This window comes from Lithobates pipiens, unplaced genomic scaffold (assembly GCF_037356315.1).
Source record: "Lithobates pipiens isolate NorthernLeopardFrog02 unplaced genomic scaffold, aLitPip1_a1.2 Scaffold_25, whole genome shotgun sequence".
In the NCBI taxonomy this organism is placed as follows: Eukaryota; Metazoa; Chordata; class Amphibia; order Anura; family Ranidae; genus Lithobates; species Lithobates pipiens.
The window spans coordinates 144,812,422-144,835,645 of record NW_027507787.1 but is presented as its reverse complement, the minus strand read 5'-3'; the positions used below and the strand labels follow the sequence as shown (position 1 = coordinate 144,835,645).

Below are 23,224 nucleotides of genomic sequence, written 5' to 3'. Positions count from 1 at the left end.
GTTTTTGTCATAAAAAGTGTTTGGGGACCTGGGTCCTGCCCCAGTGGACCTGTATCAATGCAAATTTTTTTTTTTTAAACGGCAGTTTTTTCAGAAGCAGTGATTTTTTTTTAATGCTTAAAGGGAAACAATAAAAAGGAAATATTCCTTTAAATATCATGCCTGGGGGGTGTCTACAGTATGCCTGTAAAATGGCACATTTTTGTTGTGTTTAGAACAGTACCACAGCAAAATTACATTTCTAAAGGAAAAATTGTCATTTAAAACTGATTGCGGCTATAATGAATTGTCGGGTCTTGGCAATATAGATAAAACTCATTGAAAAAAGAGCATGGGTCCCCCCCCCTGTCCATTACCAGGCCCTTTGGTTCTGGTATGAATATTAAGGGAAACCCCAAACCAAAATGTAAAAAATAATTGCGTGGGGGTCCCCCAAAAATCCATACCAGGCCCTTCAAGTTTGATATGGAAATTAAGGAGTAACCCGAGCCAAATAAAAAAAATGGTGTAGGGGTCTCCCCAAAATCCATACCAGACCCTTGAGGCCTGTTAAAAGGCTGGCGCCGCCGAGTGGAGGGGGGGGGGGGCGAACGGGGCTTCGATTCCGCGCATCCCTGGACCCTGGGACAGATAAGTGTCCGATTATTAAAAGTCAGCAGTTGCAGTATTTGTAGCTGCTGACTTTTATTTTTTAGATTTTTTTTAACTGGGAACCCCCGCTTTAAGGAAGCATGCCCCCTGCCAATTCAAATTGGGGATTGGTCAGGGCTCCTTAGAGTACCCCAGGCAGCTCCACTTCTCACCTCCTCCTCTCTTTTCAGTACCTTCCAGAAGGCTCTAGAAAGAAGAGGGAGGTCCCAGTGATGCTGCCTGTGTGGCCAGGCCTGCCTAAATTTACCTACCTCTTACATAAAAATCCTTTTTTTTGCTAGAAAATTACTTAAAACCCCCAAATTATATATATATTTTTTCTAATACCCTAGATAATAAAATGGCGGTCATTGCAAGATTTTCTGTCACAGCGGTCTTACAAGCGCACGTTATTTGATAAAAAAGAAAAACATTTTTTACATTGTGAAATATGATGTTACCACCAAGAAAATTGATACCCAACATGTCACGCTTCATGGAATGGCGACAAACTTTTATCCTTAAAAATCTCCATATTGCTCTCACTCTAATGATCGCTGTGATATCTCACATGTGTGGTCTGCACGCGAGCTCGGAAGGACAGGGCGCGTTTAAAATTTAAAAAAAAAAAAAATATTTATTTTACTTTTTATTTTCTATTTTTACACATTGTTCTTTAAAAAAAAAAAAAAAGTGCCACTTTTATTCCTATTACAAGAAATATAAACATTCCTTGTAATAGAAAAAAAGCATGACAGGACCTCTTAAATATGAGATCTGTGGTTAAAAATAGTGATGGACGAACTTCCGACGGGACGTTTCGCGAACGCGAAGCATGAACGGGGCCAAAAGTTTGCGAACCGCAAAGTTTGCGGCGGACCCTATTGACTTTAATGGCAGTCGAACCTTAAATACCTCCAGGTCATATTTTCAGTCACAAAATACTTACTAGCTGTGCACACATAGTCCCACAACATGGACACTGACATAACAAACGTTTTAAGTGAATCTGGGATCGACAACGACAAGCATTCTTTTTTTATCTGTGAAATTTTGACAATTCAGGAGTGCATGAAGGCCATGGAGGAGAGACAAGGTCAGGGCAGGCTATGAAGGGGGTGCAGGAGATGATCAGTGCCACAGTCAGGGCAGTGCAGTCCTGTGCCAGTGTCCCAGTGTGCAGACCTGTGCTTGAGCCCCTCCCTCTGCCCGGCCCTTACCCCCACCTATGCAGGGCTCCACTGCAGTGGTCCGGAGGTGCCAGTCCAGTGCTGATCCTCAGCCATGGTGCTGGCACTGCCTGCTGATTAACGTCTCTGCTGCTATCTCCCTCACTGTCTGAAACCAGCACCGTGATAGAGACTGAACACTGACACCAGCACCATGATAGAGAGCACTGACACCAGCACTGTGATAGAGAGCACTGACACCAGCACCGAGATAGAGAGCACTGACACCAGCACCGAGATAGAGAGCACTGACACCAGCACCGAGATAAAGAGCACTGACACCAGCACCATGATAGAGAGCACTGACACCAGCACCGTAATAGAGAGCACTGACACCACACCAGCACCATGATAGAGAGCACTGACACCAGCACGGTGATAGAGAGCACTGACACCAGCACGGTGATAGAGAGCACTGACACCAGCACTGAGATAGAGAGAACTGACACCACACCAGCTCTGTGATAGAGAGCACTGACACCTGAGACCACACCAGCACCGAGATAGAGGGCACTGAGAACACACCAGCACCGAGATATAGATCACTGAGACCACACCAGCACCGAGATAGAGAGCACTGACACCACACCAGCACCGTGATAGAGAGCACTGACACCAGCACCATCATAGAGAGCACTGAGACCACACCAGCACCGAGATAGAGGGCACTGAGACCACACCAGCACAGAGATAGAGAGCACTGAGACCATACCAGCACAGAGATAGAGAGCACTGAGACCACACCAGCATCGAGATAGAGAGCACTGACACCACACCAGCACTGTGATAGAGAGCACTGACACCAACACCGTGATAGAGAGCACTGAGACCACACCAGCACCGAGATAGAGAGCATTGACACCACACCAGCCCCGAGATAGAGAGAGAGCACTGACACCAGCACCGTGATAGAGAGCACTGAGACCAAACCAGCACCGAGATAGAGGGCACTGAGACCACACCAGCACCGAGATAGAGAGCACTGAGACCACACCAGCACCGAGATAGGGAGCACTCAGACCACACCAGCACTGAGATAGAGAGCACTGAGACCACACCAGCAAGAAAAGATAGGGAGCACTGACACCACACCAGCACTGAGATAGAGAGAGAGAGCACTGACCCCACACCAGCACCATGATAGAGAGCACTGACACCAGCACCATGATAGAGAGCACTGAGACCACACCAGCACCGAGATAGAGGGGACTGAGACCACACCAGCACCGAGATAGAGAGAGAGCACTGACACCAGCACCGAGATAGAGAGCACTGACACCAGCACCGAGATAGAGAGCACTAACACCAGCACTGAGATAGAGAGCACTGACAGCAGCACTGATACCAGCAACTCGCTGCAGGACCCAAAAATATGACACCGCTCAACCTCTTTAAACAGGAGACCAAACCAGCACCGAGATAGAGGGCACTGAGACCACACCAGCACCGAGATAGAGAGCACTGAGACCACACCAGCACCGAGATAGGGAGCACTCAGACCACACCAGCACTGAGATAGAGAGCACTGAGACCACACCAGCAAGAAAAGATAGGGAGCACTGACACCACACCAGCACTGAGATAGAGAGAGAGAGCACTGACCCCACACCAGCACCATGATAGAGAGCACTGACACCAGCACCATGATAGAGAGCACTGAGACCACACCAGCACCGAGATAGAGGGGACTGAGACCACACCAGCACCGAGATAGAGAGAGAGCACTGACACCAGCACCGAGATAGAGAGCACTGACACCAGCACCGAGATAGAGAGCACTAACACCAGCACTGAGATAGAGAGCACTGACAGCAGCACTGATACCAGCAACTCGCTGCAGGACCCAAAAATATGACACCGCTCAACCTCTTTAAACAGGAGGGTACGGGCATATAGTATGGTGTGCTTTTTTTGTACAAGGAAGTGAGCCAAAGGTAGAAAAAAGGTCAGTGTGCTCGATTAAATAAATCGTTTATAGAGTTATGCATATACATGGTCTACTGGTCACATGTGTTGAATTCCTCCGAGATCCATGCCTCATTCATTTTTATAAATGTCAGGTAGTCAACACTGTCATGAGCTAGGCGAGTGCGCTTTTCGGTCACAAACCCCCCTGCTGCTCTGAACGTCCTTTCGGACAGGACACTGGACAAGGGGCAAGCCAACAGTTCCATTGCAAATTGGGAAAGCTCTGGCCAGAGGTCAAGCCTGCCCACCCAGTAGTCCAGGGGATCATCACTCCTCAGAGCGTCCACATCGGGCATTAACCCGATGTAGTCGGACACCTGTCGGTCTAGGCATTCCCTGATGCTTGATCCGGATGACACCTGTCGATGGGTCGGCTGAAGGAATTACCTCATATCAGAAGTCACCAACACATCTTCAAACCGCCTTCTTCTTGCAGGCACTGTTGGATTGGTACCCGCAAATCTTTCTCTGGGAGTGTGAATTCCTCCTCTTCTAGCGCACGCAAAAGCAGAATGCAGCAGTTGTCGGAGCAAGGTCTGTAAGTGCTCCATTCTGTATTCTGTATCCAAAGTATATTATACGTGTACAACCCTACATACTGTACACCTATAAAAGGACCTTTGTGGACCTAGTAGCTAGTGATTTGCAGACTGTCCCTGCTCAGAACACCAAACTCTCCCTCAGTCCCTACACTGATAAAAGACAGCTGCAGAATCGGGCAGCACTCAGCAGCACAGCAATCAGCAGTGCACCATAATATACTTTGTATATTTGAAACAAAGTATATTATACGTGTGCAACCCTATATACAGTACACCTATACCAGTCCTTAAAAGGACCTTTGTGGACCTAATAGTAATAGCTAGTGATTAAACTGACTGTCCCTGACTGTCCCTGCTCCACACAGCGTGGTGGGAGGGGGGCACCAAGTGATCTTGCTGCGAATCCGCCACAGAGACCACTTTTATCTGAAATTGGACCGCCTGCTGAAGAAGAGGGTACGGGGTTATGGCAGCTAGCTGCTGCTATAACAACGATATTCCTCTTCAAAGTACCACCGTATAATGATGGGGGGTGGTCCGGAAGTGGCTAACCCCTTCCCGCCGAGCGTACGCAGATCTGCTTACTCGGCTTCCGGGGGTTATACTGGGATGATGCCCGCACCGGGCTGTTATGCCGGAGGAACGGGAGGGGACGTCCCCCCCTCCCGCCACCTCCCGCCGCTGTTACCGGTGCTCCCACACAATCGGGAGCACAGATTCAAGCTCCGATGCCTCCGGCTGCTGGGGAGGAACTGGAACGTAATCCGCTTCGTTCCAGTATCCTAATAGTAAACACGAAAGCGACGTCACTTCCCGTTTACTCGGCTGCCAATGGTGCCGGTTTAAAAAAAATATACAGTATTCAGAATCGTTGTTTTCGGCGATCTGAATACATTGAAGTGTAAAGAAGGGATCGGGGGTCTAAAAGACCCCCGATCCCTCCATAAAGAGTACCTGTCACCACCTATTACTGTCACAAGGGATGTTTACATTCCTTGTGACAGCAATAAAAGTGATCACATTTTTATTTATTTTTTTAAAAACAATTTATTAATTTTAAAATAAATATATAAAAATAAAAAAAAATTTTAAAGCGCCCGCCGTCCCCGCAAGCTCGCGGAGCAAAGAAAACGCATACGGAAGTCGCGCCCGCATCAGACAGATCCAACTTTCACCCATCACGGTGGGCTGCGTTTAAACACGCTCAAAGACTGGGGCCCTTTTAAAAGGGGTTCCACTCCTTTGGGCCTTGTATAGCACCCCTCAGGACAACTTTAGGAAATGTAGCAAGACCAAAAAGCATCTTGGTTCCTAGGGTCCAGCTCTCAAAGAAGCATTACAGGCAAAACCTCGTTCTTGCATCGAGGTCCAGGTACCAGGTAAATCACACATGTGAGGTATCGCCGCGATCGTCAGAGCGAGAGCAATAATTCTAGCACTAGACCTCCTCAGTAGCACTAACCTGGTAACTGTAAAAAAAATTAAAGCGTCACCTATTGAGATTTTTAGGTACCGTACTTTGTCCTCAATCCACGAGTGCGTGCAATTATAAAGTGTGACATGTTTGCAATCTATTTATTTGGCGTAACATTATCTTTCACATTATGCAAAAAAATTGGGCTAATTTTACTGTTTTTTTTTTTTTTAATTCATGAAAGAGTCCCTTTTCCCAAAAAGTTGTGTATAAAACACCGCTGCACAAATACCGTGTGACATAAAATATTGCAACAATCGCCGTTTTATTCTCTAGAGTCTCTGCTAAAAAAAATATATATAATGTTTGGGGGTTCCAAGTAATTTTCTAGCAAAAACTATGGATTTTAACTTGTAAACACCAAATGCCAAAAATAGGCTTAGTCATGAAAGGATTAAACATTAATTTTATTTTTTTTAGCTTTACTTTATATTTGGCAAAATAACATTTAGCATTAAAATTTTTGATACAGTGAGGGAAAAAATTATTTGATCCCCTGCTGATTTTGTATATTTGCTCACTGGCAAAGAAATGATCAGTCTATAATTTTAATGGTAGATTTATTTTAACAGTGAGAGACAGAAAAACAACAAAAATACCCAGAAAAATGCATTTAAAAAAAGTAAAAAAATTGATTTTCATTTTAATCAGTGAAATATGCATTTGACCCTTTCGCAAAATATGACTTAGTACTTGGTGGCAAAACCCTTGTTGGCAATCACAGAGGTCAGACGTTTCTTGTAGTTGGCCATCAGGTTTGCACACATCTCAGGAGGGATTTTGTCCCAGTCTTCTTTGCAGAACCTCTCCAAGTCATTAAGATTTCGAGGCTGATGTTTGGTAACTCGAACCTTCAGTTCCCTCCACATATTTTCTAAGGTCTGGAGACTGGCTAGGCCACTCCAAAAACTTAATGTGCTTCTTTTTGAGCAACTCCTTTGTTGCCTTGGCCGTGTGTTTTTGGGTCATTGTCATGCTCCTCAATGCTCTGGCTGAGGATAGGAGGTTCTCACCCAAGATTTGATGGTACATGGCCCCGTCCATTGTCCCTTTGATGCAGTGAAGTTGTCCTGTCCCCTTAGCAGAAAAACACCCCCAAAGCAAAATGTTTCCACCTCAATATTTGACAGTGGGGATGGTGTTCTTGGAGGTCACAGGCAGCATTCCTCCTCCTCCAAACACGGTGAGTTGAGTTGATGCGAAAGATGAGATTTTGGTCTCATATGCCTACAACACTTTCACTTTTCACACTTTCAGAGGAGCACTCTGAGGCTTCTTGTCCATTCACCAACTGAAGCATAGTAAATACAGTTTACTATGATTCCGTGATGAATGGACACGGGAGTGAGTGCCACCAATTGCTCACTGTGTGCATTCAGAATAGGAAGGGGCTGATAAATGACATTTTTACTGGCTTCTTCCCCTACTCTCCATCCTGAAACATCCCCCTGTATGCCCACAGCAGCTGCCAGTGGTAGAGCTGAGGAGGGATGCCACCAGCCCTGCAGACAGCAGGGGAATGGGGGTGTAGGTTTTAGAACTGATCCCAGTGTAGTGCAGCCAAAGGGAAAGAGAAAGGAGTAGATGCCGGAAGGGCCAATGCTACCATTAGGCAAACTAGGTAGCTGTCTAGGGTGCACTGATGCCTAGGGCGCCCAGGCCACTGATTTCCCTACTCTCCGTCACCCGCCGGTCCCCACGCTATGTAGGTTTTCGGTCCGGTGGTGACTGTATGCAGAGGATGCCTCTGTCTGCAGCATGTAAGAACAGAACGGAAGCACACATCCCCTGCGTGTTGCCTCTATGTCTGTCTCTCCCTCTCTGAGTCTCTGCCTCTGCCCATACATGATTCCTATACCGAGTCATGTGACCCCCCCTGACCCCACCCCCCAGCCATGTCACCACAATTCGTAGAGGCCGCTCTCCCTCCCAGACCTGTCCTGTACAGCGGCAGCATGCGCTATAGCCTGATCGGAGTAGTAGTTGCTCCGGGGCTGGTGACAGCTGGAGGGACAAAGGCAGGGTTTGTTCCTGGCACTGGCAGGGTCGTCGGATGCATGTAGAGCCCCAGTGAGTGAAGAACACAAACATTGTATTAGGAATCAGGTAGGTCAGTGTAATGGTCAGGTAGGTCAGTGTAGGTGTCAGTGTAGTGGCCAGGTAGGTCAGTGTAGGTGTTGGGGGGGGGGTCAGGTAGGTTAGTGTAGGGGTTAGGTAGGTTAGTGTAGGTAGGCCAGTGTAGGGGTCAGAGCCAAGGGGGTGGCAAAATGGGGTTTCGCCTAGGATCCTTACACCAGCCCTGGATGCCGGTAGTGCTGTAAGGGGAATAAAAAGTCGATCAGTGTCTGCAATAAGGTAGTACAGCCCATCCTCCTGCTCGGCAGGTGCCCAGAACCCCTTTTGAACTCATGGGGCCAAGTATAGGAGGGCCAGCTGTACTGCCTTATCAGCAGCCATAGCACATGGGGTTATTAGGGTGTGCCCAGGGACATCTGGCATACCTTGTCTGCATGTCTTTGGATAAAAGGTTTATAGTGCAGTAAGACACTTTTGATAGTTAAAAAGTAATTTTTTTTATACTGTGATTCTGTACTTGACAAATATGCTGCAGAAATCTCCCTCCACTGAGTCTGGCTGCAACCATTTTAACTGTGGGCAGCTGAAGCTGCTGCCTGTTCACTTTCTGGATTTACACAGACAAACAGAGGCACACCTCCAGCTCTGCAGCCCTACAGCTCTCATTGGTCCTCTTATGACTCACCCCCCCCCCCCCCCCCTCTTCCTGGCAAACTCTCATGAGAGAGCTGTGCATGATATCATATGCCTAGGCTTTTTACCAGACAAGAAACAGAAATTAGGCTGTAAAAGGTATTTACTCTCAGAAAAAAAATGCTTTACTGTCCAAAGTTAAAACAGAAATTAGGCTGTAAAAGGTATTTACTCTCAGAAAAAAAATGCTTTACTGTCCAAAGTTAAAACATTAAAACAACAAGGGCAGTAGATTTAATAGATGGAAAGTTTAAATAATGACTGAAAGTCGTCTTTAAGTAAGAAATACTCAACTATGGTCCACTGGTCAAACTCTTACGAGGTCCCTTGCCAGCTCTGGCATCTTCTCTTCGGCCTCTTCCGGGTGCTGGTTTTTGGCCATCTTGTTTGGCCTGTTCGGGAAGCATTCCTGGCACACTGCCACTGTGCTTGAAATGTATGTTCTGGAGAGGATTGCACACAGGCAGGTAAGTTGATTTATTGCAAAAGAGACATTGCATGTCTCATCTGCAATACAGAGCCTTCCTGTTCGCAGTGTTTTATTGTAAGCATGTTGTTTTGCCCTGAGGGCTTGTTCACACCAGTGTGTTGTGGGAACGCATGCAAAAACGCAAGCTTTCCTGCAACATACAAAAATATACTGCCCCTTTGCAGGCATGTGGCAGAGCCAATAATTCTTAAACTGGTTGTAAACCCTTACAAACCACTTTAACCTACAGGTAAGCCTAGATTAAGGCTTACCTGTAGGTCCAAGAAATATCTTCTAAACCTATACGGTTTAGGATATATTTACCTGAAGACAGCCACCACTGTCTACGGCGCACAGGCGCACTGGGTAAGCCGCAGATCGCGGCGATATGCCGCGAGTGTCGGCTCCCATGTGCATGCGCGGGAGTGACGTCCTCGCTGCTCCAGCGAATCACAGCGCCGGAGCAGCGAGACCCACGGAGACCCACCAAGAAGATGGACGCTCGGAACTACAGGGGACAGTGGTGACTTTGCTGGCTCCTGTGTCAGGTAAGTGACACATAATGGACTACTATGCAATGCATAGTAGTCCATTATGCTTTACCTTTGCAGGGAATCAAAGAGGAAGTAAACCTATCAGGGTTTACTTCCTCTTTAATGGCACCCATATGCACCGTGCAAATGCATGTGTTTGCAGTTGCTAAAATGCATTGTACCCCAATACTATGTGGTTTGGTGTGATCCAATTTTGAAAATTGTACCGAAACCTTTTTTTATGCATATCTCACCCATAGGACAGCCTATTGAAATGACTAAGGTTGCCCTAATTGCGACGCAAGGGATCACGCAAAAAAAGTGTGCGTATGAGGTCGTACCCCCTGCTGTGAACCAAGCTCAAATAATTTTTTTTTTTTGAAGATCCTTACATGAGACCAAAAAGAATGACAGCTGAGAAAGAAAGAGGGACAGAGGGATTTATTCCAAAAGAGGGACAGTGGTGAGGTCTGCTTAACAGTCAATCATTTTCTGAGTCTCATCAAATGCCCCCCCCCAGTTCTTTATATTATTCAGGGGGCAAGGAACTCGGTATTTAAAGTTCTCCCTCCAAAAAAAAATCAAAAGCTGCACGATGGTGGGACATCTTTGTGTTACTGAACTAGATATATTTCAGGACTGTATTTTAATAAATGATATGGCTGTGTCTTTTTCCTCAGGGCACCGGGTTCCCATGTTCTAGTAGTGGATGCCCCTTGATGGGTCACTATGCTGATTCCTACTCCGGAATCACTTCTTCAAGCCAGAGGTTCTACTTCAACACTGGAGATCAGACCAATGCATTTGCACGTATGTGGCTCCTTCATAGAGAACATTACTTATTAGTTATATGACATTTTTTTTTTTTTTTTTTGTAATATGCACACAATGGGCAGAAAAACCTTACCCCTGCAAAGGAAATGGCCCACCATTTCTTTTTGGCTATGGGGTTGAATATAAACAAAGTTCTACAATAGTACCTCTATTTCTGTGCTTCTTCTGCTGAGGAAAATAATTCCAAAAACTGGCTTAAAGCTGAACTCTAGCTTTTGATATACTTACAGTTCAGTTCGGCCCAAACCAACTATGTTCCTCACTAACATGTGAGGCCGCTGGATGTGCGGTACAAACTGTATGTAGCTAATGCTATATACAGCACACTACACTGTGTTAGGGGTATAAGCCGAGACTTCCTGTCTCATACCTGGAACACTAGAATCATGACTTAGGTATTGCCAGATACAGTTCCTTAAAAAAGTATTCATACCCCTTGAAATTTTTCACACTTTGTCATGTTAAATGATGTTGATAGACCAACACAAAGTGCCACATAATTGTGAAGTGGAAGGAAAACGATAAATGCTTTTCAAAATTTTTTGAAAATAAATATCTCAAAAGTGTGGCATGCATTAGTATTCATCCCCTTTACTCTGACACCCCTAACTAAAATCTAGTGGAACCAACTGTCTTCAGAAGTCACCTAATTAGTAAATAGAGTCCACCTATGTGTAATCTAATCTCAGTATAAATTCAGCTGTTCTGTGAAGCCCTGAGAACCTTAGTGAACAAACAGCATCATGAAGGCCAAAGAACAATCCAGACATGTCAGGGATAAAGTTGTGGAGAAGTTTAAAGCAGGGTCAGGTTATATCCCAAGCTTTGAACATCTCACGGAGCACTGTTCAATCCATCATCCAAAAATGGAAAGAGTATGGCACAACTGCAAACCTACCAAGACATGACCATCCACCTAAACTGACAGGCTGGGCAAGGAGAGCATTAATCAGAGAAGCAGCCAAGAGGCCCATGGTAACCCTGGAGAAGCTACAGAGATCCACAACTCAGGTGGGAGAATCTGTCTACAGGACAACTATTAGTCGTGCACTCCACAAATCTGACCTTTATGGAAGAGTGGCAAGAAGAACGAAATTGCTGAAAGGCATAAGAAGTCCCATTTGCAGTTTGCGAGAAGCCATGTGGGAGACACAGCAAACATGTGGAAGATGGTGCTCTGGTCAGATGAGACCTAAATTTTACTTTTTGGTCTAAAAAGCAAAACGCTATGTATGGCTGAAAACTAACACTGAACATGACCCTAAACACACCATCCTGTTGTGGGGATGCTTTTCTTCAGCAGGGACAGCAAAGCTGTTCAGAGTTGATGTGAGGATGGATGGAGCCAAATATAAAGCATTCTTAAAAGAAAACCTGTTAGGCCGCGTACACACGCGCGGACTGTTTGCCCAACCTTGTTCGTCAAACAGTTTCGGCAAACAGTCCGCTCAAAATTTGCATGAGCGGACTTGCCCACACACGAGCGGACTGTTTGACGAACAAGGTTGGGCAAACAGTTCGCTCAACTTTTGAAATGAACGGACTCGCCCACGTAAGGAGGCAAATCCGCCCATTTCGAGCGCGTGTACAGGTAGGCGGGGCCCGCGAAGGAGACGTCGCGGGCTCCGCCGCCTGGAATGGGCTTAAAAATGGGCGAAAAAAATCGGCGTGGGGGTTCCCCCAAAGTCCACACCAGACCCTTGTCCGAGCACGCTACCCGGCCGGCCAGGAAAGGGGGGCGAGCGAGCGCGCCCCCCCTCCCGAGCCGTACCAGGCCGCGTGCCCTCAACATGGGGGGTGCCTTGGGGAAGGGGGGGCCGCGCGGCCCCCCCACCCCAAAGCACCTTGTCCCCATGTTGATGAGGACAAGGGCCTCTTCCCGACAACCCTGGCCGTTGGTTGTCGGGGTCTGCGGGCGGGGGGCTTATCGGAATCCGGGAGCCCCCTTTAAGAAGGGGGCCCCCGGATACCGGCCCCCCACCCTATGTGAATGAGTATGGGGTACAATGTACCCCTACCCATTCACCTGTGAAATAAAGTACAAAAAAAAACACAACACAGGGAAAAAATATTTTATTGCACAGCTCCGGGGGTCTTCCGTCTTCGGGGGTCTTCTCGCCGGACTCCTCCGCTATGTGTGTGTAGCTCTTTTACTAGCGGAGGAGTCCGGCTTTCTTCCTCCCCGCCGCCGGCCTCTTCTCCCGACTTCGGGGGTCTTGTCCCCCTCTTCGGTTCTTCTGCCGGGCCACCGCGCCTTCTTGTAGCTCTTTTACAGGCGGTGGCCCGGTCTTCTGTCGCCGCCGCCGCCGCCGCCTTCCGTTCTTGTTCTTCTTCTTGTTCTTCTTCTTCTTCTCCTGGAGATGTTGACTCGACGATCTCTCCGGCCGGAATGCCAGAGCCGCGCTGTGCGGTCACTTATATAGTGACAATGGGGCGGTGTCACATGGTATATGTCACATGGGTTGGTCACATGGGTTGATGTCACATGGGGACTATGACATCGTAAGGGGGCGGGGTCACCATGTGACCAACCCATGTGACATATACCATGTGACACCGCCCCATTGTCACTATATAAGTGACCGCACAGCGCGGCTCTGGCATTCCGGCCGGAGAGATCGTCGAGTCAACATCTCCAGGAGAAGAAGAAGAACAAGAAGAAGAAGAACAAGAACGGAAGGCGGCGGCGGCGGCGGCGACAGAAGACCGGGCCACCGCCTGTAAAAGAGCTACAAGAAGGCGCGGTGGCCCGGCAGAAGAACCGAAGAGGGGGACAAGACCCCCGAAGTCGGGAGAAGAGGCCGGCGGCAGGGAGGAAGAAAGCCGGACTCCTCCGCTAGTAAAAGAGCTACACACACATAGCGGAGGAGTCCGGCGAGAAGACCCCCGAAGACGGAAGACCCCCGGAGCTGTGCAATAAAATATTTTTTCCCTGTGTTGTGTTTTTTTTTGTACTTTATTTCACAGGTGAATGGGTAGGGGTACATTGTACCCCATACTCATTCACATAGGGTGGGGGGCCGGTATCCGGGGGCCCCCTTCTTAAAGGGGGCTCCCGGATTCCGATAAGCCCCCCGCCCGCAGACCCCGACAACCAACGGCCAGGGTTGTCGGGAAGAGGCCCTTGTCCTCATCAACATGGGGGACAAGGTGCTTTGGGGTGGGGGGGCCGCGCGGCCCCCCCTTCCCCAAGGCACCCCCCATGTTGAGGGCACGCGGCCTGGTACGGCTCGGGAGGGGGGGCGCGCTCGCTCGCCCCCCTTTCCTGGCCGGCCGGGTAGCGTGCTCGGACAAGGGTCTGGTGTGGACTTTGGGGGAACCCCCACGCCGATTTTTTTCGGCGTTGGGGTTCCCCTTTAAGCCCATTCCAGGCGGCGGAGCCCGCGACGTCTCCTTCGCGGGCCCCGCCTACCTGTACACGCGCTCGAAATGGGCGGACTTTCCGAGCGGGAACAGTCCGCTCATTTCGAAAGTACAGCGGACAAGCCCACACACGGGCGGACTGTTCGCTCAAACACAGTTTCAGCGGACAGTTTTTCGGAATTTCCGAAAGACTTTGTCCGTCCAACTGTCCGCTGAAACTGTCCGCTGAAAGCCCACACACGAGCGGACTGTCCGCCCAAACACTGTTCAGCGGACAAGGTTGGGCGAACAGTCCGCCCGTGTGTACGCGGCCTTAGAGTTTGCAAAAGACTTGAGACAAGGGCAGAGGTTCACCTCCCAGAAGGACAATGACCCTAAACATACAGCCAAAGCTACAATGGAATGGTTTAGATTAAAGCATATGTATGTGTTAGAATGTCCCAGTCAAAGTCCAGACCTAAATCCATTTGAGAATCTGTGGCAAGACTTGAAAATTGCTACTCACACATGCTCTCCATCAAATCCGAAAGAGCTTTAGCTATTTTGCAAAGAAGCATGGACAAATATGTTACTTTCTAGATATGCAATGATGGTAGAGACATCCCCAAAAATATTTGCAGCTGTAATTGAAAGGTGGTTCTTCAAATTATTGACTGGGGGCTGACTACAAATGCATGCCACACTTTTCACATATTGATTTATTAAAAGAAAAATTAAAACCATTTATCATTTTCCTTCCACTTCACAATTATGTGCCACTTTGTGTTGGTCTATCACCAAAATTCCTAATAAATCACATTTACGGTTTTGGTTGTAACATGACAAAATGTGCAAAATTTCAAGAGATATGAAAACTTTTTCAAGACACTGTATTATGGCTGCCCTAAACCCAAAAACTCCACCTCACTTAATCGTGCCCCCCACAACAAAAGACACTTGAGACTTCCTTTATGGCGTTTAAAGGCAATAGCAGCCATTTATTAAATAACACAATTATAACAATAATATACAACTTTATACATACAATAACAGTATAGTAACAGATCTCCAGAAAATTCTGGGGTACTTGAAGGCACCATTATTAAACCAACTGGCTGCATTTACCACCCAAATCAACTTCAAGTCCCCCAGCCACAAATACACTGACTTGGGGACAATTTACAATCAAGATGCCCTCAATATAGCCAAATAACTCTTAATTTGTTACCGCTTCCACCCAGAGAGTAGTCACTCGCAGCTGGGTACTTCAAGGCTGAACAGATCTCTAGCCAGAGATCATGGCAGTCAGCACGTTGACTCAAAACTTGAAACACTCCTATGAAGGTGTACAAGTTGTAACTAAGGGTGAACAGGAACATTTTTCTTCAGTACCTGGAACGCTCTCTGTCTCCTTAATAGTACTGGAAAAAGCGTGGATTCATCAATGTCCTTCTAAACTCAGTAACCAGGCACTTCTCAGGATTCCACTTGTCGGCCCTCCTCCGAAGAGTCCTCCCTAGCCAAGAGCACACCCGGACACCTTGAATCCTCCCTCCGTTACTGTGCCTCGGACCAGCCAGTTCTGAGACTCGGGGACAGACGGATACCTGCCCCAGACCAGACGGGTCTATTGGGGGCATCTAACAGGAACATGCTGTGGGATGCCGAACCCCCCATGACCGGGACCCCTCACGGGGCTACCCCTGTCCTGGAACAAGAACAGACCACACGGGCTTCACAAACTCCTCTCTTGAACACGTGACCCACACATCTTAAATGCCCCTTCCCAGACTCCCCAGCAGGGCCCGACACTCCCACTGATACTCAAAACGTCCAACCAGGCCTAGTTCTGGCCTGTCATGTGCACCTTCCTGTTCACATGACCAGGCAGAACTTCTAACACAGCCCAGCTAGACTGATGTCAAGACCAACCTACATAATTAACCCTCAGAACCCCTACCGTTCTGAGGCAAAAACAAAATTTTCATCTGCATGACACTTTGTCCAAAATGTCATCTGCTACAGTGGGAATGCCTTAAAATGGGCACAGCAGAGGTGCAGAGACAGATCTTACCAATAGTCCCCTAGAGAAAGAACAAAGTGTCAGGGGATTTTTCTCCAGCATCAAACACTACAATAACAACTTTGGATAAACTGACCCTTTAAAATTGAAGAGTAACATAATAATAACTGGTTCCAATAGAATGGACTTGGTTTCTGGTATATCATGTACGGTATGTCATATGATAATACCTGTTTATTACTGTATGTTCTGGTTAGCATGTAGTGAAATATGGGTTGATGATGACTTTAGCTTACCACCCCAAATCTCATCTGGTGATGATGAATTTATTCAGTTTGTATACATTGAAATATATGGGTGTAGCGGCAGCCCCATGGGGCCGCTGGAAGATGACTGTCCCCAAAGGTTACCCTAACCTTGCAAGACACCATAGAAATAACCGAGATTTCAAATGGATATTTACTGGAAATTATAGAGTTAACAAGAGAAAGAGAATTTAGAATGTTGGTTTCTCCCAAGTTGCAACTTTGGCATAAACAGAATTTCAGAAATATACAATGAAATGGCAATAACAGTGAACCTGGCAGTAGAAACCAACAGATCTCAATGGAAATCTATGACCCCTGAAACAAGAGGAGGAAGAAAGACTTTTTGTCAGTCGGCTCCTTCTTAGTCCTGATGCCACAGGCAAAAAGAAATAACAAAAAACAAAATGAATAGCCTGAGTGAGAGTTCCCATTTATGGTTACCCTTTAAGGTGCTTTAACAGGTGTTGTTGGCTGATTCCTTTGTGTGGGAAAGTTTTTGAAGTAAGGGTATCCAGAATCCTCAGATAGCTATGTTGGGGCCCAAAGATGTTGCTGTGCAAAGGCGACCAGCAAAGGTTAATAGCATAATCAAGGTGTTCCCCAGAAGAGGGCCCTTAATGTAGACAGGGTAGGGTAAAGGTGTCTGCATGCAGTGTCTCTGAATGTAATACTTAGGGTGGGCTTCTGCCCACTCGCCAATCCTGAGGATATCAAAGCTTGTGTGGAGATAGGGTGTCCCGGAACAGGCTCTTGAAAGGTCTGCAATCAGATCGGGGATTCATCAGGGTTGGTGTAGGCATAGGTGTGAGTGGCCCTGGATAGCTACTCTGCTAATGAGAAGTCGATGACTGAGGATCTGCTTCCAGGAATAGGGCTCAGATGCAGAAAACCCTCTGTGCCTTCCAGCTTCCAGGCATGGCGCTCGCTCACACCAACTAGGGGAGCCTAGCCTCTCACTCATGTAGCTGCAGGCCTCGTGTCCCAAGAGAGTGAGCCAATCCCTGGACCGTTTTATTTGTCTGCTCACCTAGCATTCCTCCTCTCTCCAGCAAGCCAGAACTTGTAGTTTTACCATAAATCACCACCAGCGATAGATGATAAGTTGGTGAAAAGTCCCAGCACCAACAGTGTGAAAAGGTATTGAATGCACTCGTCACTACCAGTGTGTAGAGGCAATCCTGCTTACCAGAAAAAGTTGACTTTCAGATTATAAAGAGTCAGGGAACGCGTATAATAAAGAGATAAATGATCATCTAGACATCCGTAACAACATCACTCCAGCTCTTGCCAGTTATGGAAGACGCGATCCCAGTGCAGGAAGCACTTTCCCCAGGTAAGGGGATGTGTATGTATACAGCGGCCATTTTTCCCTCAAAAAATGTAAGGGCACCACAATTGTGTAATATTGTTTAAAAAAACACTTCTTTATTAAAAGATAAAATGATACACTCCCACTTCAGTAGATAAACAACAGGCATAACTCTTATGAATAATCTGTAGGTCCATGGATAGATACATCATGGGTCACCCTATGGACACTATGAACCCTATGAACACTCCGGGCAGGTATAGGAATCAAGAACAGGGTTGGTTTGGTCCACCTCGGAATCCTAATAATCAATTTAGACCCCCTTTTTTTCGGGGGAGCGGACAGAGAAACAAATCAAATATGGATCAAACAGAGGGACCAGAGGGGGGAGGAGGAGCAGAAAGGAAAAGAAAAAGGGTATGAATGATGTAGGCATTTTTAACCTGAGTCAGACCACCCTTATGGATCAAGAAAAACTGGTTTTTAATCATAGTCTGAAATTTGCTCCCCCAAAACCATTAGATAAGTTTGGTGTATTCATGGATATACAGAAATACATCCGTAAATTTAACATAAAACGCCACCTGATCTCTAATCCTATTGTCACGAGTAGGAGTGAAGCCGATGGCATTAGATATTCTGGGCTGGCTAATGCTTCTTTATTCAACCCCCCTGGTATGTTGGCCCCTTCATTGGGGACGGATTTTGGCCCAAACTTGTCTTGCATACACACGGTCGTACAAAGTTGTCGGAAAATCCGATCGTTCAGACCGCGGTGACTAGGGATGAGCTCAGACGTGTTCGCATGGAACACGTGCAAAGCCGCCAGGAAGTCGGCGCAGCGCTGCGCTAATCACAGGCTGCAGAGATCAGGCAATGTCTCACTGCCAGTGATTAGCACAGCCTTGCACCGACTTCCTGACGGGCTCTGCGCATGTTCCATGCAAGTGAGCTCATCCCTAGCGGTGACGTACAGCACATACGACGGGACGATAAAAAGGGCATTAGCCAATAGCTTTCGTCTCGTAATTTATTCTGAGCACGCGTGACACTTTATCCGTCTGAATTGTCTACACAATTGGAATTTAAACGATCGGATTTTGTTGTCGGAAAATTTTAGATCCAGCTCTCAAACTTTGTGTGTTGGAAATTGAGATGGAAAAAGTCAGATGGAGCCCACACAAGATCGGATTTTCCGACAACAAGATCCGATCGCACATTTTCCATTGGAAATTCCGTCCGTGTGTACAGGGCATAAGTAGGAGAAGGACCATTTGGTTCCTATGGCTCCACATGTTCCAGTGATGTACTAACTTCCGAAGGTTCACAAGGACCCGGCTAATCCCCCCGCTAGGCAAATCATCAGTGGGATAGATTCTGTGACTTCTAGGGTAGGTAGATACATTGTTGGATTTCTGCAACCCTTGGTAGTGCAGACCCTGTCTTTTTTAAAGGACTCTACATAAATCCTAAATCTACTTTGTGGTATGCAGTGGAAGTAGGGATACATTTTGGAGACAGCTGACATGTCCTCTCTGTACACCATTATATGTCATAAGGATGGGTTTGATGCTGTGGACTGCTTTTTGGGACGTGACCCTAGCTTGTTACCCACACAGCGTGATTTCATCCTGAAGTTTTTGACATTCCCCATGAATCATAACTACTTCTGGTTTGGCGGCACCTTCTATGTGCAGAGTAGGAGAGTAGCCACAGACGCAAAATTTGTTCATGGCCAAGTGGGACGAGGAATGCGTCTATAGTAATCGGAGATTTAAGCTCCTCCTATGGCGGAGGTATATTGACAATATCCTCCTCCTGTGGGAGGGTTATATCCAGTCCCTCAATAACTATATTGACCGCTTGAATGATAATTTTTTGGGTATTCTCCTACAACATGAAGCCAGTCATGAAAGGATTAATTTTCTGGATCTTAGCGTGGAGGTCAGGGATGGTGCTTTGGTTACTACCACTTACTTTAAGGAGACAGACCGTAATAGCTTTATTGGCCAGGCAGTTGTCATCACCCATCATGGCTTAGGTCTGTCCCTAAGAGTCAGTTTCTTAGAGTACGTTGGAATTGTACCATCCTTAACCACATGCCGGCCAGGCCATAGCTGAAAGACGGCTACAGTGTGGTAAGCTTATTCTGGGAGGGCGTCCATGGATGCGCGCACCCGGGAACATCCGTGACCGCCGTGTCCGGACGGATCGTGGTAAGTGCCCGCTGATATCGGGCGTTTACCACTTGATTGCTCCGTCAAATAACGGAGCGATCACTTGTTCCTCCCTCTCCTCTCTGTACCGATCAGTACAGTGAGAGAGGAGAGGGGGAGAGGGGGAGAGATGGCAAAAGCGCTGTGGGCTGGATGTGAACTGCCCACAGCGCTGCTCAGTGCCAATAATGTGCAGTACTCTGCCCATACTGTGCAGTAATCTGCCAATACTCTGCAACACTGTGCAATACTCTGCAATACTCTGCCAATACTCTGCCAATACTCGCCAATACTCACCAATACTCTGCAATAATTTTTTAAAGAAACAAAAATATTTTCTTTTAACAAATTTTCAGTATTTTTTGATAATAGCGCAAAAAATTAAAAAAAAACAGTGGTGATTAAATACCACCAAAAGAAAGCTCTATTTGTGTGAAAAAAAGGACAAAAATTTCATTTGGGTACAGTGTTGCATGACTGAGTAATTGTCATTCAAAATGTGAGAGCACCGAAAGCTGAAAATTGGTCTAGTTAGAAAGGGGGTTTAAGTGCCCAGTGGTCAAGTGGTTAATGATTATCATCAGCAGGCCTCCACGTTGCGAACTAGATTCATTGATAGAGGCTACAGTCTTAATGAGTTGGATAATGTTATCTCTGAGATTGCTACTCTGGATAGGACACAGCCATTAGAGGACAAACCCACAATCGAGAAAATTTGAATCAAATCGTTTTTTTTTTTTACGACTTATTCTAACCAATACCAAGATATTAAACGAATAATTGCCTGTCATTGGAAGGTTCTCAAAAATGATAGTCTGTTGGGCCCTAGGCTAGATGATAAACCTCAGGTTGTGTACAACCTTTACGGCTATATGTAGCCCCTAATGTTGTGTGGATAATCCTAAAGAAAAATATATTTTCAGGACTTAAATGGCTTTTTTTCCATGTAGAAAATGCGCTGTGTGCCGCATTAATTCTTTAACAGATAGAGGTGTATGTAACTTTCGCTCTGCAGTAACATCTAGAACATACAATATTAAATCATTAATGAACATCTAGGTAATATATGGCGTGCTTTTCCTGAACACAGTGTGTCTAAGCATTATGCACTTTGTCATGCAAAGGAACCAAAGGGGACACTGATTTTGGGTATTGACAGATTTTCTCCACATTTCTCCAATGGGAAATCTCTAAAATAGAGACCCGCTGGATTTATGACCTTAAGAGTAATTCACCATTTGGAATGAATATAGAGTGGGATGTTAACTGCTTTATAAATAATGGTTGAATAATTTTGGAGTTTTTTTGTACGATCTTTATCATTTATATTTTTCTTTATTTATATGATATAACAACAAAAATATTTTTTTATATTTTTTATTTGCAATACATTGACTATTGATATATTTTCCTGTTTGTCCACTTTTCTCTTGAATAAATTTAATGGTATGAATTTCTATGAATCTAAATGCATCTGTGTAGAATGTTTAAATATTGTATATATCATGTCCACTAGATGGCATGTTCACTTTGCGTGTCCTTTTTAAACTTTTCATTAGTGGATTTCTATGTGAGTGTTGAATTGGTCCAAAGGGCAGTTAAATACAACCTTTGCAATGATTTGGCTTCTTTTTATAAAGTGGAGAAATTATTTTTTATAGTACCTTATTACCTATGTGATTTGAGAGCTGAGGGATCGGCTTATAACTTTTTCCAGTCCATGGAATGCATAGTGAATCACATGAGAGCTGACTCTTTTCGGCGGGTCACTTCCGGTGAGACTAGCATATTAGACGTGCTTGCGTTCGGCCGCCATGCCTCTGAAGACGTAATATGATTACGAAACATGTAAGGCGGTTCGGGACAACGTAAGCACGCCTCGACATACAGATTATTCACAAGAGTTATGCCTGTTGTTTATCTACAGAAATGTGAGTACATCATTTTACCTTTGAATAAAGAAGTGTTTTTTTAAATAATATTACACTATTGTGGTGCCCTTACATTTTTTGAGGGAAAAATGGCAGCTGTATACATATACATCCCCTTACCTGGGGAAAGTGCTTCCTGCGCTGGGATCGCGTCTTCCATAACTGGTAAGAGCTGGAGTGATGCTGTTACGGATGTCTAGATGATCATTCACCTCCTTATTATACACGTTCCCTGACTCTTTATAATCTGAGAGTCAACTTTTTCTGGTAAGCAGGATTGCCTCTACACACTGGTGGTGACGAGTGCATTCAATACCTTTACACACTGTTGGCGCTGAGACTTTTCACCAACTTATCATCTATCGCTGGTGGTGATTTATGGCAGGACTGTACATTACAGAGTTTTTATTGCAACTTTTTTCTGATTGGTGCTGCACCTTTTATATATATATCTGTTCTAGTGGTTCTACGATCAAACCTTTAGTGCTAGCTGCCGCGGATATTGTTATCCAGCTTATATTTAGCCAAAACACAGATATTATTTGTGTTTTTTTAAGGAACTTGTAGTTTGCAGCAACATTAGATCCATTGAAATTCCAGATTTCTGGACTACATGTCCCATGACCCCCTGCTTTCAGTATTGGCCTCTCTCTCTCTCTCTCTCTCTCTCTCTCTCTCTCTCTCTCTTTATGCAGTAGGGAAATGATGTCACAATCCCCAGGCTGAGCACTAGAGGGAATAACGCTCAATGCAATCTTTGTTAAAGAATGTCTCAGGATGGCAAACGTGATATAGCCAGCACTTAGCTACATGTGTATTATATTATAATATATTTGTATTATATTATATATTTTTTTATTATATTCTGTCTGTTTGTTCTGCTGTACACTATCTTGCAGTCATTTCAATTGAATTAATGTCATTCCCATAGGCTGGCGTTACAAGGTGAGCGTGCAGACCACCGGAGCTAGCGTGCAGGGATACTTTCAGGTTTCTCTCTTTGGTCCCAATGGAAACACTCGTCAGTATCAGGTTTACAAGTAAGTACACATTTGGCACAGAAATTTGACAATGAATTTAAAGCTGAACTCCAGCCTTCCCTTTCAGTTTTGCACAGTTGTACAGGCTCCTCTCCTGTCTTGAAATGGCTTACTTTGATTTCACTGCATCATCTAGCTCAGGGGTATCAGACTGTCACCCGCCCAGCTCTTGTGAAACTACAAGTCCTATGAGGCATTGCAAGGCTGACAGTTACAAGCATGACTCCCACAGGCAGAGGCATGATGGGACCTGTAACAGCTGGAGGGCCGTCAGTTTGAGACCCCTGAATTTTCTAGCTCTTTCTCCCCCAGCCTTAGGGGTCTATGTATAAAGCAGTGAATGTGACTTTCACCAACTAATGGAGATGCAATCACCATACCTCCCAACTTTTTGAGATGGGAATGAGGGACACTTATTACATACCTCCCAACCGTCCCTGATTTTGAAGGACTGTCCCTCATTCAGCACAAAGTCCCTCTGTCCCTCTTTCCTCCTCATTTGTCCCTCAATTTGGTCTGATCTCTACAGTTGTATATAAAATGCATTTTTTATCTATCATAAATTGTTTCCCCGTGCTAAACCTTTCTTCCAATTTCTAAATTGCTG

The 23,224-nt window shown here is 45.9% G+C and overlaps 1 protein-coding gene across 1 annotated transcript in view; it reads left to right on the top strand.

Moving 5' to 3' along the window:
• Positions 1-23,224, top strand: part of LOC143930544 (pancreatic triacylglycerol lipase-like) — a 73,946-nt gene that overhangs the window by 46,473 nt on the left and 4,249 nt on the right. The window contains exons 10-11 of the mRNA XM_077454927.1: positions 10,295-10,424; positions 22,509-22,617. Coding sequence (XP_077311053.1) covers positions 10,295-10,424; positions 22,509-22,617 — 239 coding nt within the window. The remainder of the gene's footprint in view (positions 1-10,294; positions 10,425-22,508; positions 22,618-23,224) is intronic.